Source organism: Patagioenas fasciata, chromosome 2, assembly GCF_037038585.1.
Source record: "Patagioenas fasciata isolate bPatFas1 chromosome 2, bPatFas1.hap1, whole genome shotgun sequence".
Taxonomy (NCBI): Eukaryota; Metazoa; Chordata; class Aves; order Columbiformes; family Columbidae; genus Patagioenas; species Patagioenas fasciata.
Genome location: NC_092521.1, coordinates 169,545,138 through 169,571,525, shown reverse-complemented (window position 1 = coordinate 169,571,525; position 26,388 = coordinate 169,545,138). Strand labels below are relative to the sequence as shown.

Sequence of the window (26,388 nt, the reverse complement as noted above, 5' to 3'; positions counted from 1 at the left end):
GCCCTGCCCTCTGTCACTCGGATGCCACCACTGCGCTCCACAGGCTGCCCCGCACCCATCGGGCGCCGCTGTGCTCCCGAACACACACACACGGCCGCTCGGCCCCAGGGAGGAGCCCGGCAGCACCGCCCGGCAGAGCCCGGTGCCAGGGAGCTGCAGGCACAGTTTGTGCCCCAGCCCCTCGTGCTGCCCGTGCCCCTGCTCTGGAATCTCCAAAGAGTTCAGCACTCGCTCAGGAGCTGACGGGACCCTGCTCCCCGCCCACGGAGTTCCAGTCTCTGCTCCCCCAGCGCCGCGGCACGAGGCTCAGCTCCCCCTGCCCTTGCCGGTGTCCCGGCCGAGCCTCACGCAGCAGGGCAAGAAGGACGTGGCACACGTACGCTCGGCTCCCAGGCGCGTGGCCGGCAGGGGAACCCAGACCCCTGGAACGCCTCCTCCCAGCTGGCCACGCCGTGGCTCCCTCAGCTCCGACAACGGCGGTGCCCATCGCCACCGGAGCGCAAACAGCCCCGCAGACACTCACGGCCCGGAACACCCACAGCCCCTCGCTACAGGCGTCCCCAAGCACAAACCCCGCCGAGCACCGTGCCAGCCCACACCGCGCTGCGGAGGCCGCGGCGCCCGTCCCGCAGACCCGCGGGCACGGGGCCTCCATCGCCGCTCCGGCACTCACTCACCCAGCGCTCGCAGCGGGCCGCTGCCCAGCAGGACGGGCTCGGCGGCGCCGTGGGGGTCCCTGGGGCATGCGCCGCCGCGCTCTCGCCGTCGGAAGCGGCTCGTGAGGAGTTTCCAGAGTCCTCCCGCCTGGCCGGGGTCGGCGTGCAGCCCGCCCCCGACCCTGGCCAGCTCCGGGTACAGCAGGTCACGCTTGCTGGGGCAGGTGTGCAGGGAGCTGGCGTCGCCCTCGCTCTTGGTGCGGAGCCGCGCGGGGCGCAGGAGCCCCCCCGACTCCGAGCGCCGCAGCTCGTGGCCCCGGCGCAGGCGGAAACTGAAGCTTTTTCGCAGGGAGCTGAAGTTCTTCCTGGGGCTGGAGCTGCTCCGGCCGCTGCCCCCGAAGAGGTTCCAGCGGCGGCTGCCCCAGAGGGAGCCCCCCCGGAGGAAGCCGGGGCTCTCGGGGGGCTGCGGCTGCCGGGCGGGGGGCAGGAAGGCCGTGCTGCTGGGGCGCGGGCGCTGCGCCCCGTCCGCCCCGTCGGGCAGCGCCGGCTCGCCCGGCTCCTCCGGGCCCTGCCTGCGGGGCGAGCGCAGCCTGAAGAAGTCCAGGAGGCTGCCGCGGGCCCGGGGGGGCGGCGGGGGCAGCAGCGCCGCGGCCGCCAGCCCGTTCCCCGCCGCGCAGAAGCTCTTGGGCCGGCGCCGCTGCTGCTGCGCGGCCTTGAGGGCGGCCTGGACGGCGGGGACGCCCTGCAGGTCCAGCGACTCGCAGACGCTGACGGCGCGGCGGGGGCTCGGCCGCGGGGCGCCCCGGGCCGCCGGGCTCCAGCGCCAGCCCTCCGCCATGCTCAGCGCCGGGGCTGCCCCATGGCCCCGGGCCGCCCGCCGCTCTGGGCCGCTGCCGGCGCGGGCGGCCGGTCCCGGGGAGGCGGCGCGGCCGGGCCCCGCACGCCGCCCGCTGCCTGCCGGCTCCCACGCCGTGCCGGCATGCCCGGGCCGCGCTCCGGCGCGCCGCCAGCGCCGGGCTGGGCCCGCCCCGGAACGGGGCCGGGGATGGGGCCGGGGCCGGGGCCGCCCCGCGCGGCCGCGCCCTCCCGGGGCCGCCGCCACCGAGCCCCGGGGGCGCTGCCCTTCGCCCGGCCCCGCACGGCGGCCGCGGGCAGAGGCGGCGGGGCCGGCCCGGGGCGGCGCTCACGGCTCCCCCGCGGCGCTCGGCGGCGGCCCCGGGGCTGGGCCGGGCTCTGGCGTCGCAGCGGCACCTGCGCCCGGGAGCGGCGGCGCTGCCCGCCCGGTCCGGCCTGAGCTCCGCCAGGGGACAGCAGAGCGCGGGCCGCCCGCACCCCCGCGGGTCAGGGTCAGGGTCGGGTCCGGGTCCCCGCCGGGTCAGGGTCCCCAACGGGTCAGGGTCGGGTCCGGGTCCCCGCCGGGTCAGGCGCGGGGCCGACACTGCCCGCCAGGGGGCGCAGCGCTCCCGCTCGCCGCTGCCGCCGAGCGCCCCCGTGCGGACCGGGAGAGATACCGAGACACGGAGATACCGGGACACGGAGACCCGAGATGGACACAGAGATACCGGGATAGAGACCCCGGGGTGGACACAGAGATACCGGGACGGACACAGAGATACCGGGACAAGGAGACACAGAGATACCGGGACACGGAGACACAGAGATACCGGGACAAGGAGACACAGAGATACCGGGACACGGAGACCCAGGATGGACACAGAGACCCCGGGATGGACACAGACATACCAGGACACAGAGACCCCAGGACGGACACAGAGATACCAGGACACGGAGACACAGAGACCCCGGGACGGACACAGACATACCAGGACACGGAGACCCCAGGACGGACACAGAGATACCAGGACACGGAGACCCCAGGACGGACACAGAGATACCAGGACACGGAGACACAGAGACCCCGGGATGGACACAGAGATACCGGGACACGGAGACCCCCGGCACCAGCACACAGACCCCCGGCACTGGGACACAGCCCCGCGATGCTCACACACCCTGAAAAGCCTCAGCACCAGCTCCCAGAAGCCTCCGAACCCGCAGCCGAATGCCCGGGGCAGCAGCCACCACCTCGGCCAGCGCCACCCACCCTGCTCCAGAGCAGCGTCCTTCCCTGACCCAACGGCCCCGCTCGGCTCTGCCCTCCCGCCAGGCCCCTGCGGAGCCCTCCCCTCCCGGCCGCCCGCAGCACGGTCCCTGGCCCAGCATCGTCCCAGGACCCTTCTCCTCTCTTTCCCAGCACATTTTCTCTGTCCATCACTCCTCCTCCTCCTCGCTGCAACCGTGAGCTGCTCTCCCTCTGGGGAAAGGAAAAGATGCCTGACTCCCCCTTAAATTATTTTTACCTTTCTGAAAACTCTGCTAAACCAGCCCAGGTTTTCTCCTGCCTCTCGAGGCCTCTCCGGGGAACATCAGCACCTCCTTCCCCCTCCTCATCCAGGGACCCTTTCATCCATCCCCCTGCCTTTCCTCCTCTGAGACCCCACCAGCCTTCTGGGCTCTGCCCCGACCGCGATCCCGTGTCCTCAGGACTTCCTCGAGCGACCCCCGTCTCCCCGCAGCCCTCGCGGCGCTGTCGCTGCCGCAGCCCCGGATCACCCACAGATCCCACCTCGCCATGGGCGCCACGGGCCCGGCCCCTCCGCTCCCAGGCCCACCGGTGCCCCCGCTGCCACCAGCGCCCGTCACCAGAGCACCCACAGCCTCCCCTCCGCAGGGCCCTGCTCTTCCCTCCCTTCTTCCCACCGCACAGCCCCTGTCAGCCGGTGCCACCAGCACCGCAGTGCTAGAGCCCACCACACAGCCCCTGTCAGCCGGTGCCACCAGCACCGCGGTGCCAGAGCCCACCACACAGCCCCTGTCAGCCAGTGCCACCAGCACCGCGGTGCCAGAGCCCACCACACAGCCCCTGTCAGCCGGTGCCACCAGCACCGCGGTGCCAGAGCCCACGGCACAGCCCCTGTCAGCCGGTGCCACCAGCACCGCGGTGCCAGAGCCCACCACACAGCCCCTGTCAGACGGTGCCGGCACTGCGGTGCCAGAGCCCACGGCACGGCCCCTGTCAGCCGGTGCCAGCACTGCGGTGCCAGAGCCCACGGCACAGCCCACCATCCGTGACTCAGAGCTGTCAGCAGCCCCAGCGCAGGGAACAGCGCGGTCAGCTCGGACTCCACGCGGCTCCGTGGTCCCAGGAGCTGCTCCTGTGGTGAACCAGGGCCACCTACACCCACCCCTTCCCAGCCACGGTTTTCCTGGCGCTGCCGCGGTGCCACATTGCGCACCTCACAGCAGTCTGTCTTTTCAGAACATTCCGGTAAGCCCTGGGCTGGACGTTGCCGCCGAATCCAGGATCAGCTGCTGAAGATGGCGCACCGCGGGCTGCCGGGCGCGGGGACGGGGGCGCAGGTCACCCTGATTGCGCCTGACCCCAACGACCCCCAATGAGCCCCAACGAGCCCCACAGCACCGCCCCCGCCCCCCCCCCCCCCCCCACCTCCGAAGCCTCCCTGCGCACAGAGCCGGTGACGGCTGCCATGCCCCATCACAGTGCCATGCCGTATCGCGGCTGCCATGCCCCATCACGGTGCCATGCCCCATCCCGGCTGCCATGCCGTACCGTGGCTGCCATGCCCTATCATGGCTGCCATGCCCCATCGCGGCTGCCATGCCCCATCACAGTGCCATGCCCTATCATGGTGCCATGCCCTATCATGGTGCCATGCTGTATCTTGGCTGCCATGCCCTATCACGGTGCCATGCCCCATCGCGTTGCCATGCCCTATCACAGTGCCATGCCCCATCACAGTGCCATGCCCTATCACAGTGCCATGCCCTATCATGGTGCCATGCTGTATCTTGGCTGCCATGCTCTATCACAGTGCCATGCCCCATCGCGGCTGCCATGCCGCATCTCAGCTGCCCTGCCCCATCGCGGCTGCCCCGCCCCATGGCCGTGCACCATAACAGGTTGCGTTCCTCCACGCAGCCCCAGGCCCCCGAGGAGCCCCGCGCTCCCCCGGCTGGCGTCACCCCCTCGCTGCCCACCGCGGACCGCAGTTTCAAAGCTGTCAGCCTTCTGAATGCATTCCCTTCGACTCCCGACCGTTTGTCTGAGACCCTTCTCGAACGCGGTGTGAGAACCCGGGCACGACACCGAGCTGGGGCCTCCAGCAGCCCTGGGCCAGGCACTCACATCCTACCGCGATGTCCCGGGACACGGGGCTTTACTACAGCTACAACTGTATTTGTAGCTAATTAGCCTGCTAAGAGGCCACGTTTTCCATAGGCTCTATATATATCGGTATGATCCCCCCGAGCACTATCCCTGCAGAAAGAACAAAGGACACCTAAAATACAGCAGATGAAACCGGAGGCTCAGTCACGGGCTCTAGCGCAGGGGCTGCGGGCACTGCCACCCCAGGAACGGCCCAAACCGCCCGGACCCCACGGCGCGTGGGCTCCGGCTGCACCGCGGCCACAGCGGAGGAACCGCCCCGAAAGCGAGCCCGGGAAACCGGGGGTGCTGAGAGGCCCCCCCGCCCAACCCCACACGCCTCTGAGCATCACAGGCGGTTTGCTCCTCAGTTACACTGGGTTTGACTGTTGCTGTGTGTGCGTCTCACACCAACGAAAGGTTACACCGTCCAAACGGCCCGGCTGGCGGGACAGGGCCACCGGAGTCCCCTGTGCCCTCCCTGGCCGCAGACGAGCTCCGGGAGCTGCGTGGGATGGGGACACGGAGCTTCTGCAGTCCCACTCGGGTACAGAGCGAGTCCGTCTCCCACCAGCACTGAGTCACCCTGGTGTTACAAACACCACGGCAATAAGCATCTGCCTTCAATTAACAACAGCCACGAGAGGCTGAACCGCAGCTGCACGGGAAGCCCGGCCGAACCAGGGAACGTTCCAGAGCTGCTGGTCCCAGGGGGAGGCTCAGGGTGGAGCCCAGAACAGAACAGTCTGAGCCATCACGGTCACGCTCGCTGCCGCAGACCGAGCGGCACGGGTTCTGCCACCGCAGACCGAGCGGCACGGGTTCTGCCACCGCAGACCGAGCGGCACGGGTTCTGCCACCGCAGACCAAGCGGCACGGGTTCTGCCACCAGAGACCGAGCGGCACGGGTTCTGCCACCGCAGACCGAGCGGCACGGGTTCTGCCACCACAGACCGAGCGGCACGGGTTCTGCCACCGCAGACGGAGCGGCACGGGTTCTGCCACCGCAGACGGAGCGGCACGGGTTCTGCCACCAGAGACCGAGCAGCACGGGTTCTGCCACCAGAGACCGAGCGGCACGGGTTCTGCCACCACAGACCGAGCGGCACGGGTTCTGCCACCAGAGACCGAGCGGCACGGGTTCTGCCACCACAGACCGAGCGGCACGGGTTCTGCCACCACAGACCGAGCGGCACGGGTTCTGCCACCGCAGACCGAGCGGCACGGGTTCTGCCACCACAGACCGAGCGGCACGGGTTCTGCCACCACAGACCGAGCGGCACGGGTTCTGCCACTGCGGCACGGGTTCTGCCACCACAGACCGAGCGGCACGGGTTCTGCTGCAGCTGCGTGCCGGACACAGGTTCTGACGCTCCAGCTGTGCACACGGTGCAGGTTCTGTCGCTCCAGCTGTGCGGATGGTGCAGGTTCTGCTGCTCCAGCTGTGCACACGGTGCAGGTTCTGTCGCTCCAGCTGTTTGCAGGGTGCAGGTTCTGCCATTCCAGCTGTGCGCAGGGTGCAGGTTCTGTCGCTCCAGCTGTGCGCAGGACACTGTTTCAGCTGCCAGGGGACACCCAGGGGACAGGACAGCTGCAGGCACCGTCCCGCTGGGGCTGCAGGGGCTGTGGCTCCGCAGAGGGCCCGAGTTTGCACCCCAGCAGCGAGCCGCAGCCGGCACGGCGAGGGACGGCACGGCGAGGGACGGCACGGCGAGGGACGGCACGGCGAGGGACGGCTCTGCAGCCGGGGGACGCCTCGGCAGGAGGGACAGAGGGTGAGGCTCCCAGCGTGGATGGAGCCCTGAGCTCTCAGCTCTCAGGAGGACAGGAGAGACAGCGGGCACAGGACAGACGGCGGGCACAGGACAGACACCCGGCACAGGACAGACACCCGGCACAGGACAGACGGCGGGCACAGGACAGACACCCGGCACAGGACAGACGGCGGGCACAGGACAGACGGCGGGCACAGGACAGACACCCGGCACAGGACAGACGGCGGGCAGTGCAGAGTGACTGTGCTGGCTCTGGGACTGCGGGCAGGGAACAGGCTCAGTGCCCAGGAGACGACAGTGCAGGATGCGGTGACAACAGTGACAACACCGCACTCGGGCTGGGCTGGCGGTGCCCGGGACCCCGGCACATGCTCCCCAGCTGGACCCGCGGAACAGCACAGGATGGAGCCGCGGGGCAGGGGCTCCGGCAGCACCAGGCATGGCGGCCAAGCCCAGCGCAGCTGCAGGACCCGAGTGCTGCGCCGGGTCCGCGACAGAGCTGCCGGGCTCTGCAGACCGGCTCCAGCTGGTTTGGCCGCGCACCGGGAATACTGATGAGGCTCTGCCGAAACGGGGTGCGGGGCTGCCCGGTCAGGGGTGCGCGGTGCCATGGCCCCAGCGGCGCCGCAGCCCCATGGCTCAGCCTGTGCCGCAGCACCCGGCCTGGCTGCCGGCACCGCAGCCGTCACTGGGATGGTGACAGCAGGACAAGGCGGGGACGGTGACAGCAGGACAAGGCGGGGACGGTGACAGCAGGACAAGGCCCTGTCTGCTGGCCCCACAGGGAGGGACGGAGCCGTCCTCTGCCCCACAGCTCAGGGCGCGGGGGCCGGAGCGGCACGGGGCACTGCTCACAGCTCACAGCCGGGTCTGGCCGCAGCCAGGCTCCGGGCACCACTGCGGGGTCCAGCGTCCAGCACCACCAGACACCGCAAGTCACGCCAGCTGTGCCGTGAGCCATCCTGGTCACCCAACTGGCACCCGCAAAGCACCCCCAGCCCGGCCCCTCCCTGCAGGTCCCCAGGGCCTCAGATGGAGGAACGAGCCACCGCTCCAGGGCCGAGCTCCGGCAGAATCCCTGCGCCCTGCCCGTGTCCCTGCGCCCTGCCCGTGTCCCTGCGCCCTGCCCGTGTCCCTGCGCCCTGCCCGTGTCCCTGCGCCCTGCCTGTGTCCATGTGCCCTGCCCGTGTCCCTTCCCCTGCCCGTGTCCCTTCCCCTGCCGTGTCCCTTCCCCTGCCCGTGTCCCTTCCCCTGCCGTGTCCCTTCCCCTGCCCGTGTCCCTGCGCCCTGCCCGTGTCCCTTCCCCTGCCCGTGTCCCTTCCCCTGCCCGTGTCCTTCTCGCAGCCCCGGCGCTGTGACCGGGCTGCCCATGTTCTCTAGAAGCCAGAGGCCACCGGGAGCTGCTGCCCACGGTTCCCAGGGACCGAGGAGCAGCCCGGGCAGCACACAGTGAAGAACGGCGGGAAGTGAACAGAAATGGCACCAGGACTGTGACTCCAGCATCAGCTCCCGCCCTCCTCCCCCAGCTCCGCACACCGGCGGGTCCTGCGCAAACCTCGCTGCTCACAGGAAATCACCGCAAACCTCGCTGCTCACAGGAAATCACCGCAAACCTCGCTGCTCACAGGAAATCACCGCAAACCTCGCTGCTCACAGGAAATCCCCGCAAACCTCGCTGCTGACGAGGAAATCACCGCGTTCTCCCCGGGGTTCGCAGTGCTGAGGAAACCAGCTCCTGCCCACGTGTGAGCTCAGGCCATGTCACCCGGCCCCGCACCCCTGCCCCGCAGGGACCGGCACCGCTCGCCCACGGAGAGCAGGGGAGCGCCAAATCACTGCCAGCGCCGCGGAGAGGGCAGCCTGTGAGACCCCTAAGGACAGACTGTCCTGACCCCTAAGGACAGCGTGTCCCTGACCCCTAAGGACAGACTGTCCTGACCCCTAAGGACAGCCTGACTGACCCCTAAGGACACCTTGTCCCTGACCCCCTGCCTTCCCGCTGCAGGACGGACGCAGACGCTGCAGCACGGACGCAGACGCTGCAGCACGGACGCAGACGCTGCAGCACGGACGCAGATGCTGCAGGACGGACGCAGACGCTGCAGCACAGACGCAGACGCTGCAGCACGGAGGCTGCAGGACAGATGCAGATGGAGCTCCCTGAGCCAGCCCAGGCCCCCGTGCCTGATAGCCCTGTAGATAGGGCTTTGAGGCCTCATCTCATGGAAGATCAAGGCAGTGATCCTCTCTGCTCATTAAACCGCCCCCGGGGCACTGCCACAAGCAGGGATGTTAATCCCAGTGTCCTGACTAAACCTGGGCCCAGCTGGGCTGCAGCCAGCCCGGTACCCACTCTGACCACGGGGCAGAATGGGCCCGAACGCTGCACAGGCTCCGGCTGCTCCGGGTGTGTGTGCCCAGCCCCCCAGCTCCTCACAGCCCCCAGCTCCTCAGTGCACCCCAATCTCCTCACACCCCCAGCTCCTCAGTGCACCCCAATCTCCTCACAGCCCCCAGCTCCTCACAGCCCCCCAGCTCCCCCCAGCCCCTCCAGCAGGGGCACTCAGGCAGCTGCCGCAGGAGCGAGCAGAGCACACACGGACACACTGGATGTTGTGAAACCCCCTCAGTACCTGGAGATCCTAACACTGAGAGAACGGGACGGACCCTGCCCCCAGAGAACTGAGAGAACGGGACGGACCCTGCACCCAGAGAACTGAGAGAACGGGACGGACCCTGCCCCCAGAGAACTGAGAGAACGGGACGGATCCTGCCCCCAGAGAACTGAGAGAACGGGACGGATCCTGCCCCCAGAGAACTGAGAGAACGGGACGGATCCTGCCCCCAGAGAACTGAGAGAACGGGACGGATCCTGCCCCCAGAGAACTGAGAGAACGGGACGGACCCTGCGCCCAGAGAACTGAGAGAACGGGACGGACCCTGCACCCAGAGAACTGAGAGAACGGGACGGACCCTGCACCCAGAGAACTGAGAGAACGGGACGGACCCTGCCCCCAGAGAACTGAGAGAACGGGACGGATCCTGCACCCAGAGAACTGAGAGAACGGGACGGACCCTGCACCCAGAGAACTGAGAGAACGGGACGGACCCTGCACCCAGAGAACTGAGAGAACGGGACGGATCCTGCCCCCAGAGAACTGAGAGAACGGGACGGACCCTGCGCCCAGAGAACTGAGAGAACGGGACGGACCCTGCACCCAGAGAACTGAGAGAACGGGACGGATCCTGCACCCAGAGAACTGAGAGAACGGGACGGACCCTGCACCCAGAGAACTGAGAGAACGGGACGGACCCTGCACCCAGAGAACTGAGAGAACGGGACGGACCCTGCCCCCAGAGAACTGAGAGAACGGGACGGACCCTGCCCCCAGAGAACTGAGAGAACGGGACGGATCCTGCCCCCAGAGAACTGAGAGAACGGGACGGACCCTGCGCCCAGAGAACTGAGAGAACGGGACGGATCCTGCGCCCAGAGAACTGAGAGAACGGGACGGACCCTGCCCCCAGAGAACTGAGAGAACGGGACGGACCCTGCACCCAGAGAACTGAGAGAACGGGACGGACCCTGCCCCCAGAGAACTGAGAGAACGGGACGGATCCTGCACCCAGAGAACTGAGAGAACGGGACGGACCCTGCACCCAGAGAACTGAGAGAACGGGACGGATCCTGCCCCCAGAGAACTGAGAGAACGGGACGGACCCTGCACCCAGAGAACTGAGAGAACGGGACGGACCCTGCACCCAGAGAACTGAGAGAACGGGACGGACCCTGCACCCAGAGAACTGAGAGAACGGGACGGACCCTGCCCCCAGAGAACTGAGAGAACGGGACGGACCCTGCACCCAGAGAACTGAGAGAACGGGACGGACCCTGCGCCCAGAGAACTGAGAGAACGGGACGGACCCTGCGCCCAGAGAACTGAGAGAACGGGACGGACCCTGCCCCCAGAGAACTGAGAGAACGGGACGGACCCTGCGCCCAGAGAACTGAGAGAACGGGACGGACCCTGCACCCAGAGAACTGAGAGAACGGGACGGACCCTGCGCCCAGAGAACTGAGAGAACGGGACGGATCCTGCACCCAGAGAACTGAGAGAATGAGACGGATCCTGTGGGGCTGTGCCAAGAGAACGGGACGGACCCTGTGGGGAGAGAACAGAGAGACCGGACAGACCCTGTGCTGACAGAACCGCGCGGCCGCACGGGGCACACCGGGCCAGTCCTCGTGGGGCAGAGCCCCCGGGAAGGGGCCGGGACGTCTCCCGCCGAGGGGGCAGCAAGCAGGACCCCTAAAGAACCCCCCTGTGACACACGGGGAGCAGCCCCGTCCCCCATCAGCCGGGCTGTGCCCCGGGACACCCGCACGAAGCGCTGTGGGGAGGAACCACCGCTGCCCGGGCGCGGGGAACCCCGGGAACTAAACCCTCCGAATCCGGCCCCACACCCGGGCAAGCGGCCGCGCCGAACCCCCGCCCAGGGAGGTGCACTGAGCCGACACGGCCCCGGCCCCGGCCCCATCCCCGGCCCCGCGTCCCCCCGCTCCGCCGCTCGCACACCGCGAAGCGTGTGAAGCGTGCCGGTGCTGCGGGACAGCGGGCGGACACCAGCTGGGCTGGAACGGCACGGGGCTCTGCCAAACGGAGGAAAACCAGCACCCCAAAGGGGACGTTCCCAACAGAGCCTCCCGGGGCCACCCCAGACCGGGAAACCGGCAAAACACCCCCCTGTGCCCAGCACAAACGGTCTTGTCCTCCTGCCCGCTGCCGCCAGGCACTGCTCGCAACCGGAGCGGGCACAGGGAGCATTCCCAAACAACTCGAGACCCACAGAGCCTGACGGCACGGGGAGCTCACGCGGCACCGCGCACCAGAGCAGCGTCTGTAGGCACCACCGCGCCTGACGCTGCTGCCTCGCCACCCGCGGGGCGCAGCCGGGCGCTCACACCGGCACACGGGCGCTCTGCCATGGGCAGGCGCGGCAGCACCGGCGCGCGGTCACACCGGCGCGGTCACACCGGCGCGGTCACACTGGCGCGGTCACACTGGCGCGGAGCCATCGCTGCGCTGAGTCAGCGGCTGCCCCCCGGAACGGGCCAGGCCCCCCGGCTCGGCTCGGGCTCTCGGGGGCAGCTGTTTGAGAAACGGGAATTACCCCTTAGGATGTTAAGGACCGCAGATGTCACCGAGCACACGAAAGCAACGTTCACAACAGCCGTGCTCAGCGAATCGGGCCAGTTGGGCCTCGTGTCCTGGGTGTGTTGAGAACCAGACCGGCTCTCTTCCAGTGAACTTTCCTTCCAGTTCAGTTCTAAGCGAACGCCGACACCTCCACAGCCCCGTTTCCCACTGCCCGGCCTGGGCTGGCCAAACGCCCACCGGGCCGCGCGGCCATCGGCCTCGGCCAACACGAAACCGATAACACGAGGTGAACTTGGACGGAACGTCCCACCAGCGCAGCGGGAGGAACCGGCACTGCGAGAAGGGCGGGTGTCAGCGCAACAGCTGAGAAGGGGGTTAATCTCAGCTTAATCAGACCCAGCGCTGCCAGGGCACGGTCCTGCTGGTGCCAGGAACCTCCGGCACGGCCGGTGCTGGAGAACAGAGCCGAACCGCGACCGCAGCAAGGACTGCACCCACACCCGCCCCGTGATGGCACGCGGGAGCTGGCACACGGGACATGGCACGCGGGACATTGCACACGGGACATGGCACGCAGGAGCTGGCACACAGGACATGGCACGCGGGAGCTGGCACACGGGACATGGCACGCGGGACATTGCACACGGGACATGGCACGCAGGAGCTGGCACACAGGACATGGCACGCGGGAGCTGGCACACGGGACATGGCACGCGGGAGCTGGCACACGGGACATGGCACACAGGACACGGCACGCGGGAGCTGGCACACGGGACATGGCACGCGGGACATGGCTCACGCTGCGCGGGCTGTGCTGCTGGGGGACCCCCGGGGTGCTGGACGGGCATCGGCATCCACAGCCAAACCCGGAGGTGGGACCCAGAACAGAGCCGGCAGAAACGCAGAATCACTGAACCACCGCGGTTGGAAAAGATGCTCGAGATGTCCAACCATAACCCACCCCATCCCTACCCCATGTCCTGAGAACCTCCTGTCCGTCTGTCCAGCCCTCCAGGGCTGGTGACTCCAGCACTGCCCTGGGCAGCCTGTTCCAATGCCCCACAGCCCTTTGGGGAAGAAATTGTTCCCAGACCCAACCTCAACCTCCCCTGGGCAACTTGAGGCCGTTTCCTCTGCTCCTGGCGCTTGTTCCTGGGGAGCAGAGCCCGACCCCCCTGGCTCCAAGCTCCTTCCGGGCAGTTTGGCTCTTTGGGGGCCACCAGCAGGGATGTGGCCACCACTGCTGCCCGCGCCTGCCGGGGAGGGGAGGTGACAGACATGGGACCAGGCCTGCACTCAGCCGTGCTTTGATTTTAATCTCACTCTTGCTGCAATCACCATCCGTGTTTTTAATCGGAACGTCCACAGTGTCAGCTTGTGAGCAGACACTGACAGCACTCCAGAGCTAACACTTGTTCCGCTGATCAGCTCCCGGGGTCTCAGGAATGACCGGCAATGACTCCAGCTGTTCCAGACCCTGCGCCATGGCTCCAAGAACGGGAGGAACGCCCCCAGTTTGTGGCCGAGTTCTGGCTGACCCCGAGCCCCTGCAGGGGCAGCGGGTCCGGCCGTGCCGCGCTTCCCTCCGCGCCCCAGCCCTGAGCAGCCCCGCTCCCAGCCCCACGCGCCCCAGAACGCCACCTGCTCCCCGAGCCACGCGTGTGCGCCCGCAAACAGCCCCAGCGCCCGCACAACAGCGGGGCCGCTCCAGCCCTCCCGCGGGGCCGCCCCGCAGCCCGGCCGTGAATTCCCGAGTCCTCCCAGTGCTCCTCTCGTGGTGCGGACGCGGCAGGACCAGCACCGTCCCGCGGGCACCGTCCCAGCGCCGCCCTCCCGCCGCGCCACCGCGCTCCCCGGCGCTACCGCCCGCCAGCCCCCCTGCCCAGCACCGCCGGACGCTGCTTTTCCACGGCTACAACAGCATCCACTGCTCGAGAGCTCCGGGCGGGCTCTGCAGACGCCCCTTGCTCCCCATTGCTCACTGCTGCCCCATCAGTGACTGCTGCCCCATCAGTGACTGCTGCCCCATCGCTCACTGCTGCCCCATCGCTCACTGCTGCCCCATTGCTCACTGCTGCCCCATCAGTGACTGCTGCCCCACCGCTCACTGCTGCCCCATCGCTCACTGCTGCCCCATTGCTCACTGCTGCCCCATCAGTGACTGCTGCCCCACTGCTCACTGCTGCCCCATCGCTCACTGCTGCCCCATTGCTCACTGCTGCCCCATCAGTGACTGCTGCCCCACCGCTCACTGCTGCCCCATTGCTCACTGCTGCCCCATCAGTGACTGCTGCCCCACCGCTCACTGCTGCCCCATCAGTGACTGCTGCCCCATCGCTCACTGCTGCCCCATCGCTCACTGCTGCCCCATTGCTCACTGCTGCCCCATCAGTGACTGCTGCCCCACCGCTCACTGCTGCCCCACCGCTCACTGCTGCCCCACCGCTCACTGCTGCCCCATCAGTGACTGCTGCCCCACCGCTCACTGCTGCCCCACCGCTCACTGCTGCCCCACCGCTCACTGCTGCCCCATCGCTCACTGCTGCCCCATCAGTGACTGCTGCCCCATCGCTCACTGCTGCCCCACCGCTCACTGCTGCCCCATCGCTCACTGCTGCCCCACCGCTCACTGCTGCCCCATCGCTCACTGCTGCCCCATCGCTCACTGCTGCCCCATTGCTCACTGCTGCCCCATCAGTGACTGCTGCCCCATCGCTCACTGCTGCCCCACCGCTCACTGCTGCCCCATCGCTCACTGCTGCCCCACCGCTCACTGCTGCCCCATCAGTGACTGCTGCCCCATTGCTCACTGCTGCCCCACCGCTCACTGCTGCCCCATTGCTCACTGCTGCCCCACCGCTCACTGCTGCCCCATCAGTGACTGCTGCCCCATCGCTCACTGCTGCCCCATCGCTCACTGCTGCCCCACCGCTCACTGCTGCCCCATCAGTGACTGCTGCCCCATCGCTCACTGCTGCCCCACCGCTCACTGCTGCCCCATTGCTCACTGCTGCCCCATCAGTGACTGCTGCCCCACCGCTCACTGCTGCCCCACCGCTCACTGCTGCCCCATCACTCACTGCTGCCCCACCGCTCACTGCTGCCCCATCGCTCACTGCTGCCCCACCGCTCACTGCTGCCCCATCACTCACTGCTGCCCCACCGCTCACTGCTGCCCCATCGCTCACTGCTGCCCCATCGCTCACTGCTGCCCCACCGCTCACTGCTGCCCCATCGCTCACTGCTGCCCCATTGCTCACTGCTGCCCCACCGCTCACTGCTGCCCCATTGCTCACTGCTGCCCCACCGCTCACTGCTGCCCCATCGCTCACTGCTGCCCCACCGCTCACTGCTGCCCCATTGCTCACTGCTGCCCCATTGCTCACTGCTGCCCCACCGCTCACTGCTGCCCCATCAGTGACTGCTGCCCCACCGCTCACTGCTGCCCCATTGCTCACTGCTGCCCCACCGCTCACTGCTGCCCCACCGCTCACTGCTGCCCCACCGCTCACTGCTGCCCGGCTCCTCCCGCTGTTGTCACTTCCCATCATCCCCAGTAACTCCATCACCATTCTCCGTTATGTTTTCCAGCCGAATGCTGCAGGTGAAGAGCAGATCGCACCCAGCCCAGCGCAGAGCCGGCTGCCCAAACACAACTCCTGTTCACGACTACGCGCTGAGCTCCCCATTCTCAACCCATACTGACCACAGGCTCTGCTCGCTCCTTCATCAGAAGCTCATTGTGTCCTACACCAAATGGCACAGAGAAACCCAACCACACCATTGAATCATTAACACCTGTACCTAATCGGTCTGCTCAGGAGCAGCGATCAGTGTTGTGGAAAGCAGACCCCACCAAACCGCGCTCCCTGGCCCCACCGCCCCCCGCCTGCTCCAGGCAGCCCCCCTGCCCTGTCCCCTCCGGGCACCCCCTGCCCTGTCCCCTCGGGGCACCTCCTGCCCTGTCCCCTCGGGGCACCCCGTGTCCTGTCCCCTCCGGGCACCCCCTGCCCTGTCCCCTCGGGGCACCTCCTGCCCTGTCCCCTCCGGGCACCCCCTGCCCTGTCCCCTCGGGGCACCCCGTGTCCTGTCCCCTCCGGGCACCCCCTGCCCTGTCCCCTCGGGGCACCCCCTGCCCCGTCCCCTCGGGGCACCCCCTGCCCTGTCCCCTCCGGGCACCCCCTGCCCTGTCCCCTCCGCCTGCTCACTGACCGGTGGTATCGCCCCTTTCTCTGGTACCCGTTAACAATGTGACAGCCCTATTGTTCACAGGCGCCACCTCTTCTGTGTGCCAGGCCGGATTCTGAAATAGCGCAGCCTCTTCATTAATTGTGGGGTTCAGGCATTTTGGGCACAAACAAGGCATTCTTCAGAAATGCACAATTACTGCTTGCATTTTCTATTTATGTTCTTTCTCCCCAACGCTTCGGCTCCTAATTTTTAATTTTTTTTGTCTTTGTGACATCAGTCCCTGTAAATGAAACAGGAACGGGTGCACCCCACGGGCACCACCCGCGCAAAGAGCAGCGCGCCCCGCTCAGCCCGCCCGGGAGGAGGGGACGGGGTGCACCGCTCACCCCCTGTGTCTGGGGACGCTGCCCAGCCCGTTGAACACTGCCAGGTTGGGGCAGACCCCTCCCTGGGAGCCTGTCCAGTGCCCAGCACCTCTGGGGAAGGACCTTCTCCTCGTGCCCACGACCCTCCCTGGCACATCTGCTGCCGTTCTCTCCGCTGCTGTCACTTGTCGCTGGTTTTCTGTCCCTCGGGTGTTCACAGAGCAGCCACGTGTGCTCAGGTCGCTCCCTGTCACCTGGACCCCCCGCAGGGATCTGCACCCCGGGAGGCGGCTGCACCGCCTGGGGAGGGAGCGCAGAACGCGGCTGCAGGGGAACCAGAGCGGCAGCGGCAGGTGCGGGTGCAGCAGGAGCTGCTGCGGACACACGGCTCGGCTCGGCTCGGCTCGGCTCGGCTCGGCTCGGCTCGGCTCGGCTCGGCACGGCTGAGCATGGCGTGGCTGAGCACGGCACGGCACGCCTCGGCTCGGTACAGCACAGCTCAGCTCGGCACGGCTGAGCACAGCACGGCTGAGCACGGCACGGCTGAGCACGGCACGGCTGAGCACGGCACGGCTGAGCACGGCACGGCTGAGCACGGCACGGCTTGGCTCAGCTCGGTACAGCACAGCTCAGTACAGCACAGCTCGGCTCAGTACAGCTTGGCTCAGTACAGCTCGGCTCGGCATGGCTCAGCAGAGCTCAGTACAGTACAGCTCAGCTCGGCACGGCTGAGCATGGCACAGCTCAGCTCGGCATGGCACGGCTCAGCAGAGCTCAGTACAGCACAGCTCAGCTCAGTACCGCTCAGCTCAGTACAGCACAGCTCAGCTCAGTACCGCTCAGCTCAGTACAGCACAGCTCAGTACAGCTCAGCTCAGTACCGCTCAGCTCAGTACCGCTCAGCTCAGTACAGCACAGCTCAGTACAGCTCAGCTCAGCAGAGCTCAGTACAGCACAGCTCAGCTCAGTACCGCTCAGCTCAGTACAGCACAGCTCAGTACCGCTCAGCTCAGTACAGCTCAGCTCAGTACAGCTCAGCTCAGTACAGCACAGCTCAGTACAGCACAGCTCAGTACAGCTCAGCTCAGTACAGCACAGCTCAGTACCGCTCAGCTCAGTACCGCTCAGCTCAGTACAGCACAGCTCAGTACCGCTCAGCTCAGCAGGGCACGGCTCAGCAGAGCTCAGTACAGCTCAGCTCAGCTCAGTACAGCTCAGCTCGGCACAGCATGGCTGAGTATGGCATGGCACAGCTCAGCTCGGCATGGCTGAGCATGACTCGTCACGGCACAGCTCAGCTCAGCACGGCACAGCTCGGCACACGGGACACCCTCCAAGGCCCCAGAAGCGCGGAGCAGGCAGCCGGCTGAAAGGAGCTCTGGAGAAAACACCTGTGCCGCGGTGCCCAACCAGGCCGCAGCTCCACCGCCGCGCTCTGCCACGGCTCCACCGCCATGCTCTGCCAGGCTGCGGCTCCACCGCCGCGCTCTGCCACGGCTCCACCGCCGCGCTCTGCCAGGCCGCGGCTCCACCGCCGCGCTCTGCCACGGCTCCACCGCCGCGCTCTGCCAGGCCGCGGCTCCACCGCCACGCTCTGCCGCAGCTCCACCGCCGCGCTCTGCCACGGCTCCACCGCCGCGCTCTGCCACGGCTCCACCGCCGCGCTCTTCCAGGCTGCGGCTCCACCGCCGCGCTCTGCCAGGCCGCGGCTCCACCGCCGCGCTCTGCCGCAGCTCCACCGCCGCGCTCTGCCACGGCTCCACCGCCGCGCTCTGCCACGGCTCCACCGCCACGCTCTGCCATGGCTCCACCGCCGCGCTCTGCCAGGCTGCGGCTCCACCGCCACGCTCTGCCACGGCTCCACCGCTATGCTCTGCCGCAGCTCGGGCTGCAGGAGGGCGCTGGAACCAGAACGGTGTTCATGGGCAGCACAGAAGGGGGAAAACCATCAGATCAGCTCCAAAGCACGGGTCAGGACAGCACAAACACACACAAAGCACCGTGGAAAAACCTCAAAACGCCGAGCAACCGGGCGACAGAGCAGCGGCGGATCCACGCAGAGTGGTGTGCTCAGAAACAGTTCTATTTTACACGTACAGCCGTGAGCTCCCGCCTTCTGCTACCGCTCAAGCGACATCTCGAGGCCACTCTGAACGCGCCAGTTTGCTGCCCCGCACCGCGGCTCCACGGGAGGGACGAGGAGCAGCAGGACCCACGCGAGCCCGCTGCGCCGTCCTCACCCCAGCCACCCCGGGGAGGGACGGACGGGGCAGGAGAGGAGCGCGGGCACAGAGCAGCCCCTGCTCCGGTGATGGGGACACGGCAGAGGGGGCGGAGGCTCCGTGCCAGGAGCGAGGAGAAGGCCACCAGGGAACAATCTGTTCTGCTTTCCAAAACACAAACCAGGGGACATCAAACGCAGTCGACCAGGAGCGGGTTCAAAGCACAGAGATCTCTCCGGACACCGCCGAGGGGCGGCGGGCGCCCAGCTGGCGGGCGCTGGGGACGAGCGGGTACAACACGGGACGGACGGAGCTCCGTGTGGGCAACGCGGGGCGCTGCTCCAGGCCGGGAGCCCCCACGGGCACGCGGCTCCGGGCTGGGGAGGAACGGACAGCGGCAGACGCAGCTCCCCCCCCCCCACCTCCTCCTCCTCCGGCACCGTCTCCAGGTGGCCCGTCCAACGGCCACCGTGGCAGACGGGAACGGGGGCCTCCAAACTCACCGCTCCAGCTGAAATTTTCCACGCTTGCTCTCTGCACCGTGCTGGTATTTTTAGAAGTTTCAGCGAAAGCAATTCAGACGTTTCCAGAAAGGAGGCTGGGGAAGAATCAGGCAGTTTTGCCAAAGCGATGCATTTCTCCAGCTCTGGCTGGGTTATGTGAAGAGCTGATGGAGCTCTGCAGTCCCGAGCCGGAGCCCAGCGGCTGCTGGGGCCGTGTGGTCCATCCTTGCTCCAGGGAGACGGCTCCGGCTGCCTGCAAGTGTTCACCCGACCCTGGGAACAGCCCCTGCCAGGGCGCCGCTGGGTGGGAACGGGCCCCATCCCGCCCCAAAACAACGCGGATGGACCCTGGGGAGCTCACCCAGTGTGTGCTGCTGGGTGTGAACAGACCCCATCCCGCCCCAAAACAACGCGGATGGACCCTGGGGAGCTCACCCAGCGTGTGCTGCTGGGTGTAAACAGACCTAATCCCACCCCAAAACAACACGGATGGACCCACAGCCCGAGGCAGCTCAGCCCTGGCTGCGAGTGAACCCAGAACCAGGGCGGCTCAGCCCTGGCTGCGGATGAGCCCAGAACCGGGGCGGCTCAGCACTGGCTGTGGATGAGCCCAGAACCGGGGCGGCTCAGCCCTGGCTCCGGATGAACCCAGAACCGGGGCGGCTCAGCCCTGGCTCCGGATGAACCCAGAACCGGGGCGGCTCAGCCCTGGCTGCGGATGAACCCAGAACCGGGGCGGCTCAGCCCTGGCTGCGGATGAACCCAGAACCGGGGCGGCTCAGCCCTGGCTCCGGATGAACCCAGAACCGGGGCGGTTCAGCCCTGGCTGCGGATGAGCCCAGAACCGGGGCGGCTCAGCCCTGGCTGCGGATGAACCCAGAACCGGGGCGGCTCAGCCCTGGCTGCGGATGAGCCCAGAACCGGGGCGGCTCAGCCCTGGCTGCGGATGAACCCAGAACCGGGGCGGTTCAGCCCTGGCTGCGGATGAACCCAGAACCGGGGCGGCTCAGCCCTGGCTGCGAGTGAACCCAGAACCGGGGCGGCTCAGCCCTGGCTCCGGATGAACCCAGAACCGGGGCGGCTCAGCCCTGGCTGCGAGTGAACCCAGAACCGGGGCGGCTCAGCCCTGGCTCCGGATGAACCCAGAACCGGGGCGGCTCAGCCCTGGCCGCGGATGAACCCAGAACCGGGGCGGCTCAGCCCTGGCCGCGGATGAACCCAGAACCGGGGCGGTTCAGCCCTGGCTCCGGATGAGCCCAGAACCGGGGCGGCTCAGCCCTGGCCGCGGATGAGCCCAGAACCGGGGCGGCTCAGCCCTGGCCGCGGATGAACCCAGAACCGGGGCGGCTCAGCCCTGGCTGCGGATGAACCCAGAACCGGGGCGGCTCAGCCCTGGCTGCGGATGAACCCAGAACCGGGGCGGCTCAGCCCTGGCTCCGGATGAACCCAGAACCGGGGCGGCTCAGCCCTGGCTGCGGATGAGCCCAGAACTGGGGCGGCTCAGCCCTGGCTGCGGGTGAATCCAGAACTGGGGTCTGTGGGCCAGCGGCCCTGCTGGCAGCCTAGAGAACACAACTGCACAGCATCAAGAAACACGAAGCCACTTTTGGTTTCAGCGCCTCTCGGCTCCCGAGTGCTTGCTTTACAGTTCTGCCACCTTGCTTGGTTTTATCGGAACCCGTGGGCTGTGTGACAGGTGCAGCCAGGCTCTTCAGCTGAGACGGAGGCTCCTGCTGAATCCCGGATGCTTTGTCTCTGGTATCAGAGGACAGGGGCAGCAGAGGTCACCCTGTGCCGTTTAACTGCGCAGCACAGGTCAGACACACCCGCTCAACACACAGCACCAGAACCACCTGAGAGCCGAGCGAGCGCCGGCTCCTCCGCAAGGAACCCCCAGGCTTTGAGTCCAGGCCCTGGGAGCATTCGCTGCTCCTGCAGCAGAGCCGTTCAGCGGCTGGACACGGACGGGATGAGCGCCTCGGGGCTGGGCCTGCGCCGCTCCGGGCTCCACCTTCAGCTCCTAAACCCACCTCATTGCTTTTGAGCTCTGCACTACAATTAACCGTTATCTCCAAGCTTTCAATGACCTTCTGACTCTTTCTGTAATTATCCACATTTTTTAGACAAGAAGAAAATCCCAGCCATCGAAAGGGCAGACGGCACCTGGAGCCGGCTGTGGCCAAGCGCGGGGAGGCCAGCCCGGTGAGCAGCTCCACCGCACAGCTCTCCCGGGCGGAGCGACCGGGATGCTGCACCCCCGGCCACGGCCGAGCTGACCGTGTCTGCCACTGGACCGCAACGGTATGGACGGAGGTGACGCCCGCGACACGCTGGGAGTCCGCGAGGTGTTTGTTTAATCACTTTGTAGAATCATTGAATCACTTTGGTTGCAGGAGCCCCTCAGGATCGCCGAGTCCAGCCAGAACCCCATTCTAGCACTGACCCACGCCCCCGAGAGCCCGGTCCAGGATGGTGACCGCACCGCCGCCCTGGCAGCCGTTCAGCGCCCGCCCTGCTCACGCTGCGCGATGCGGCGGCCGCGCCGGCCTGGGAGCACCGTGCGTTACGGGAGAACCAGCAGAGGCGGAGACGCTAACGAGGGAGCCCAGAGCGCACACCGGAGCTGCCCTGACGCCTGCAGCGGGCGTCACGGCTCCAGGTGCCGTCAGCGAAGCCCCCTCGGGAAAGCAGACGGACCAGCGCGCTTTCTGCCACTTGCGCTTCATGGGACCGAGCCCCCTCCACCAGCGGGGCCGGGGGCTGCGAGGTTTCTGTCCCAGTCAGCCCCAAGCACCGGCTCAGACACAGCACAGGTGTTGGGACGTGGACTGAAGGTGCTGCAGGCCTGGATGTGGGAGCAGACCCGCTCGGGACAGCTCTGCTGAGCCCAGCCCGGGGGCCCTTCCCCAACACCCTGCTCGGGACGCGCTCCCGGGACACGCGGGTCCCACCACGTCTTCTCCTGCCCCTCTGTCCAAGCGGAACTCAAAGCCCCCGGTGTCCCCGGTGTCTGCCCCGATAAGCTGGACCCCGGCTCTCCGCAGGCACTGCAGAAAAACCAGCGCTTGTGGGGCACGAGCCACCCGGCCTCGTCACTCTGCTGCAGCCCAGCCCGGCCCGCGGGACCAGGGAACCCGCTCGGTGGGGCCACCAGTGCCACGGCCACCCCTGCCACGGCCACCATCACCACGGCCACCTCTGCCATGGCCACTGCCGTCACGGCCACCACTGCCATGGTCACCATCACCACGGCCACCACCGCCAGTGCCACCATTGCCAAGGCCACCTCTGTCATGGCCACCTCTGCCATGGCCACCACCGTCACGGCCACCACCGTCACGGCCACCACCGTCACGGCCACCACTGCCATGGCCACCACTGCCATGGCCACCACTGCCACGGCCACCGCCGCCACCTCTGCCATGGGCACCGCCGCCACGGCCACCTCACCCCGAGCCAGACGAGCCCACAGCCCCTGGAGCCGCAGGTCCCTCACTGACAGCCCGCTCAGCACCAGCACGAGCGGCGCCATCCCGGGAGGCACCGGGGATGTTCTGGAGGGGTCCTCGGGCCCAGGGGCTCCCACACCGTTCTGAGGGCAGGCGTCCCCGTCTCTGCGCCAGGGCAGGGCTGTGTCCCCCGGCTCCGGGGAGCAGCACCGGTGGGTGCGGAGCGGGGCCTGCGGCTCCGCAGGGCTGGAGCGCTTGCCACGCCAGCCTTGCATCTTAATCACAAGATCGCCCGATTTCCATGGAAACGGCAGAATTAGAGACTTCGGTTTACAGCCAATTACCAACATTGGGTATTTAGCTGTTCGGGCTGTCAGCACTCCCGGCTCCAGCAGCAGGAGAGGAGCCGGCGCGTCCCCGCGGCCCACACGGCACCGCAGCCCACACGGCACCGCGGCCCACACGGCACCGCCAACGGCAGCTCCACCGCAGGCAGGACCGTCCCGTCGGTGTTTAACCCTGCACCAGTGCACCAGGAGATGGAAGGTCCCGGTTGACGGCGGCTGAGCTGGTGTCTGTCTGTCCATCGGGGTGGTCCGGGGACGGCAGCACAGCCGCTGGTGCCCCCGGGAAGAGCTTTTGTGTGGGTGTGAGTCACCCAGCGCCCCTGCCCGGCCTCACCGCCCAGCACAAGGAGAGCCCAACGCCGCCTCCCTCGCCTGCCGCAGCAAAGCTGGTTACGGTCAGCTGGAGACGCGCGGAGCCAAGTTGAGCCCAGCCGAGCTCATCTGCTGCTGATCGCCAGCAGAGGGTCACCTGCCCGGCCCTCCCGCCGTCACCGCGCCGCGCACCGCAAGCCGTTCTTCAAAACAACACCGAGAGGGACCCAGGCAGCACCACAAGCCTGAAACGCCCATCAGGGGTTTGCAAACACAGCAACGCGAGCTACGGCACTGGTGGCATCGCAAGGCGTGGAGCCGGGCCCGGGGAGCCGCCTGTGCCCAGGGAGCACCAGAGAACCATGGAGATATCTCGGGGAGGAGAGGGACAGGAGGGAGAGGGGAGAGGAGGGAGAGGGGAGAGGGGAGGAGGAGCTGCCCCGCTGGCCCTGCCCGCCACGGGGCCCCTTCGAGGGGCGCTGCCCCAAACCCCCTGGGTGCTCGGAGGCCTCAGCGCCGCTGTGCTCGGCACAACCATCAGCCAGCGGGCCCAGGGGACCCTGCCCGCGTGTCCCCGCTCTGGGCCACAGCGCCCCAGTTCAAGGCCCGCAGCGGCTCAGCCCAGCCGTGCCGGCGTGCCACCACGCAGACAGACAGACAGACAGCGGGTGACAGGTGCTAGCGGAGCAGCCACCAGCCACAGCACACGCCATCTGCTCCCTGCCCGCGCCTGGAAACCTGGTCACGAGCCAAATCCCGCCATGGCTATAACCACAGTCCTGGGGCCTTCCTGCGGGCCAGGACAGCAATGTCCCCGTCTCGAGGGGACCAGCTGCCCACCCAGAGAAAGCCCACAGAGCCCAGGAGACGGAGGGGAGCGCTGCTCTGCGGCACAGGCCGGGACACGGCGAGCCCGCCCCGCGCTGGTGACAGCCACGCGGAGCCACCTCCACCGCCGCTGGCAGAGCTCCGTGCGGAGACACACGAGCCCGGCTGAAACCACGTCTGCAGCCGACCCAGCCCAGAGCCCGTGTGCCTGCGGGCCCAGAGAACCCCGGGCAGCCCCAGAGCCCTGGGACACGCGCGGGGGGCAGAGCCGCTGCTGCGCCACGCAGCCCGCGCCCCCAGCCCCGCGGCCACCGCGCTCCTCCCGGCACACGGGGCCACCCGCTCCTCCGCTGGACGCGCTGGCGCGGGGGGACGCGCGGTCCGGACCCCCGGCAGGATCAAACCCACCCCGGGGCTCCCCTGCGCACACCGTCCCCTCTCCAAGGGCCGGGCAGACCCTGCGTGCGGCTCCTCGCCCCGTCCCCTCCTCTCCTCTCCCCACGCCGCTCCCTGCCCGGCCCCGTGCCCAGCTGCCCCCAGCCCCGTGCCCAGCTGCCCCCAGCCCCGTGCCCAGCTGCCCCCAGCCCCGTGCCCAGCTGTCCCGGCAGCGCTGAGTCAGGCGCAGGCAGCGCCGCACGGGGGAGTGCGCGGTGAGTCACCCAGCGCGGGGACGGGCTGACTCACCCTCGGACACGGGGACAGACGGACGGATGCCAGCGGGCCGGCAGATGCTGCCGCAGCAGCTCCAGGTGCCGGTTCCTCCTGCGCCGGCAGCGCCCTGACCGGCCGTGGCGTGGGCAGGGGGGTCCCGGCCGCCGCGGTGCCCCCAGCCCCCGAGCAGTGTCCTGTGCGCCGCCCGGCGCCCCCGGCCCGGGAACAACCCGCGGGTCAGGTGAGCCCTGGACTGGCCGCACCAGCCGCCCCGGCCCGGCCCCGGCCCCGGCCCCAGCACCAGCACCAGCACCAGCACCAGCCTCTCGTGGTTTAACCCCCGCGGGCAACCGAACCACACAGCCACTCGCTCACCCCCACCCAACCCTCAAACAGGAGCGAACGGAAAGGGAAGGGAGAAACCTGAACTGGAACAAACACAGTTCAACAAAAGCACAAAATACTGATAAACTGCTAGTAAATATATAAAATAGAATATAAAACACAAGACACTCAATGCAATTCCTCCCGAACTCTGCACCGAGCAGCCAGCACTCCAGTCCCCACAGCCGGTGCCCCGGTCCCCACAGCCAGCGCCAGCGCCCCGGTCCCCACGGCCAGTCCCGCAGGGAGAAAAGAGAAAGGGGCAGAAAGGGCCGTGTCCCTTCCAGCAGCCCCGCACCTGGGGCACAGCCCAGAACGGCCCCTGCCCCGGCACGGGCTGTGCCGGCAGCGCCATCTGCCCACGGCACCGCGGCGGGGACCAAGGGGACCACAGGGACATCACCGTCCCGCCGGCAGGAGGGAACCGCACACCACCTCCTTCAGCAATAAAGTAACCCGAAATCCCATTAACTAGGCATTTATTTTAGTGTGCCACCTAAATCCGGCACCGCCGCCGCGCCGGGACCGGCAGAATTAGCTCAAGGAGAGGAGGGGGTGCGGGGCTGGGGTCAGCGCGGCGGGAGCCGAGGTGCGCGCTGCCGGCATCCAAAACAGACCAAACACAGCAAGAACGGGGGAAAGAGGAAACAGGTGTCAACGGGATCTTGAACACGGGAAGTATCAAAAATTGGGAAAGGAAGTTGGAGATTCCCGGAAAATCAGATTTTCACAATGCAAAGCACAACAGGAAGCGGGGTCTGCAGCGCCGGGGGACACGCGGCAGAGGGCAGGAGGGACGGCCGCACCGCGCCGGGGCGCGCGGACAGCACCGGGCTTCACACCACGGGCAAGCACCGCCGCAAAAAGTGCCACTAAAACAAGGTGTTTTAAATGAAAAGGCACAACCGACTGGAGTGCAATGGTCTCGGAAGAGCGAGTACGCGGGAAGGATCGGGTTCCTGCGCACACTGATTCTGAATAAATATTGAAATAACGGAGACACCCGGGGTGACCGAGACAGAGCGAGGTGCCCCCAGGCTGCACACACAGGACACACGGACGCCCCCGCAAGCACCGGCCGGCCGTGTCACATCAGCCCACGCGCTGAGCGGGAGGGTTAAAGGAACCAAGGGTTTTTAATACGGAAATTCAAGTTCTGGATCCGATTTGATTCTTCCAGGTGTTTAAGGTATTGCTGATAAAGACAAATCTGCCTACGTTAGCATGAAGATGTGACTGGTCACCGTGCCATAATCCTGCTGCGGGTGGACTCCCTGCCAGCCCGCCATGAGGACCGGGTGCCGCTCATCTCAGGACA

The 26,388-nt window shown here is 67.7% G+C and overlaps 1 protein-coding gene across 3 annotated transcripts in view; it reads right to left on the bottom strand.

The window, feature by feature from the left end:
- The window catches only part of AGAP3 (ArfGAP with GTPase domain, ankyrin repeat and PH domain 3), a 149,542-nt gene that overhangs the window by 109,505 nt on the left and 13,649 nt on the right, over positions 1–26,388 (bottom strand). The window contains exon 1 of one of the 3 annotated variants that reach the window (XM_065831358.2): positions 678–1,494. The exons of the other annotated variants lie outside the window; for them this stretch is intronic. Within the exon in view, the coding sequence (XP_065687430.1) occupies positions 678–1,494 (817 nt within the window). Of the gene's footprint in view, positions 1–677; positions 1,495–26,388 lie in introns of those variants that run through there. 3 annotated transcript variants of the gene reach the window in all.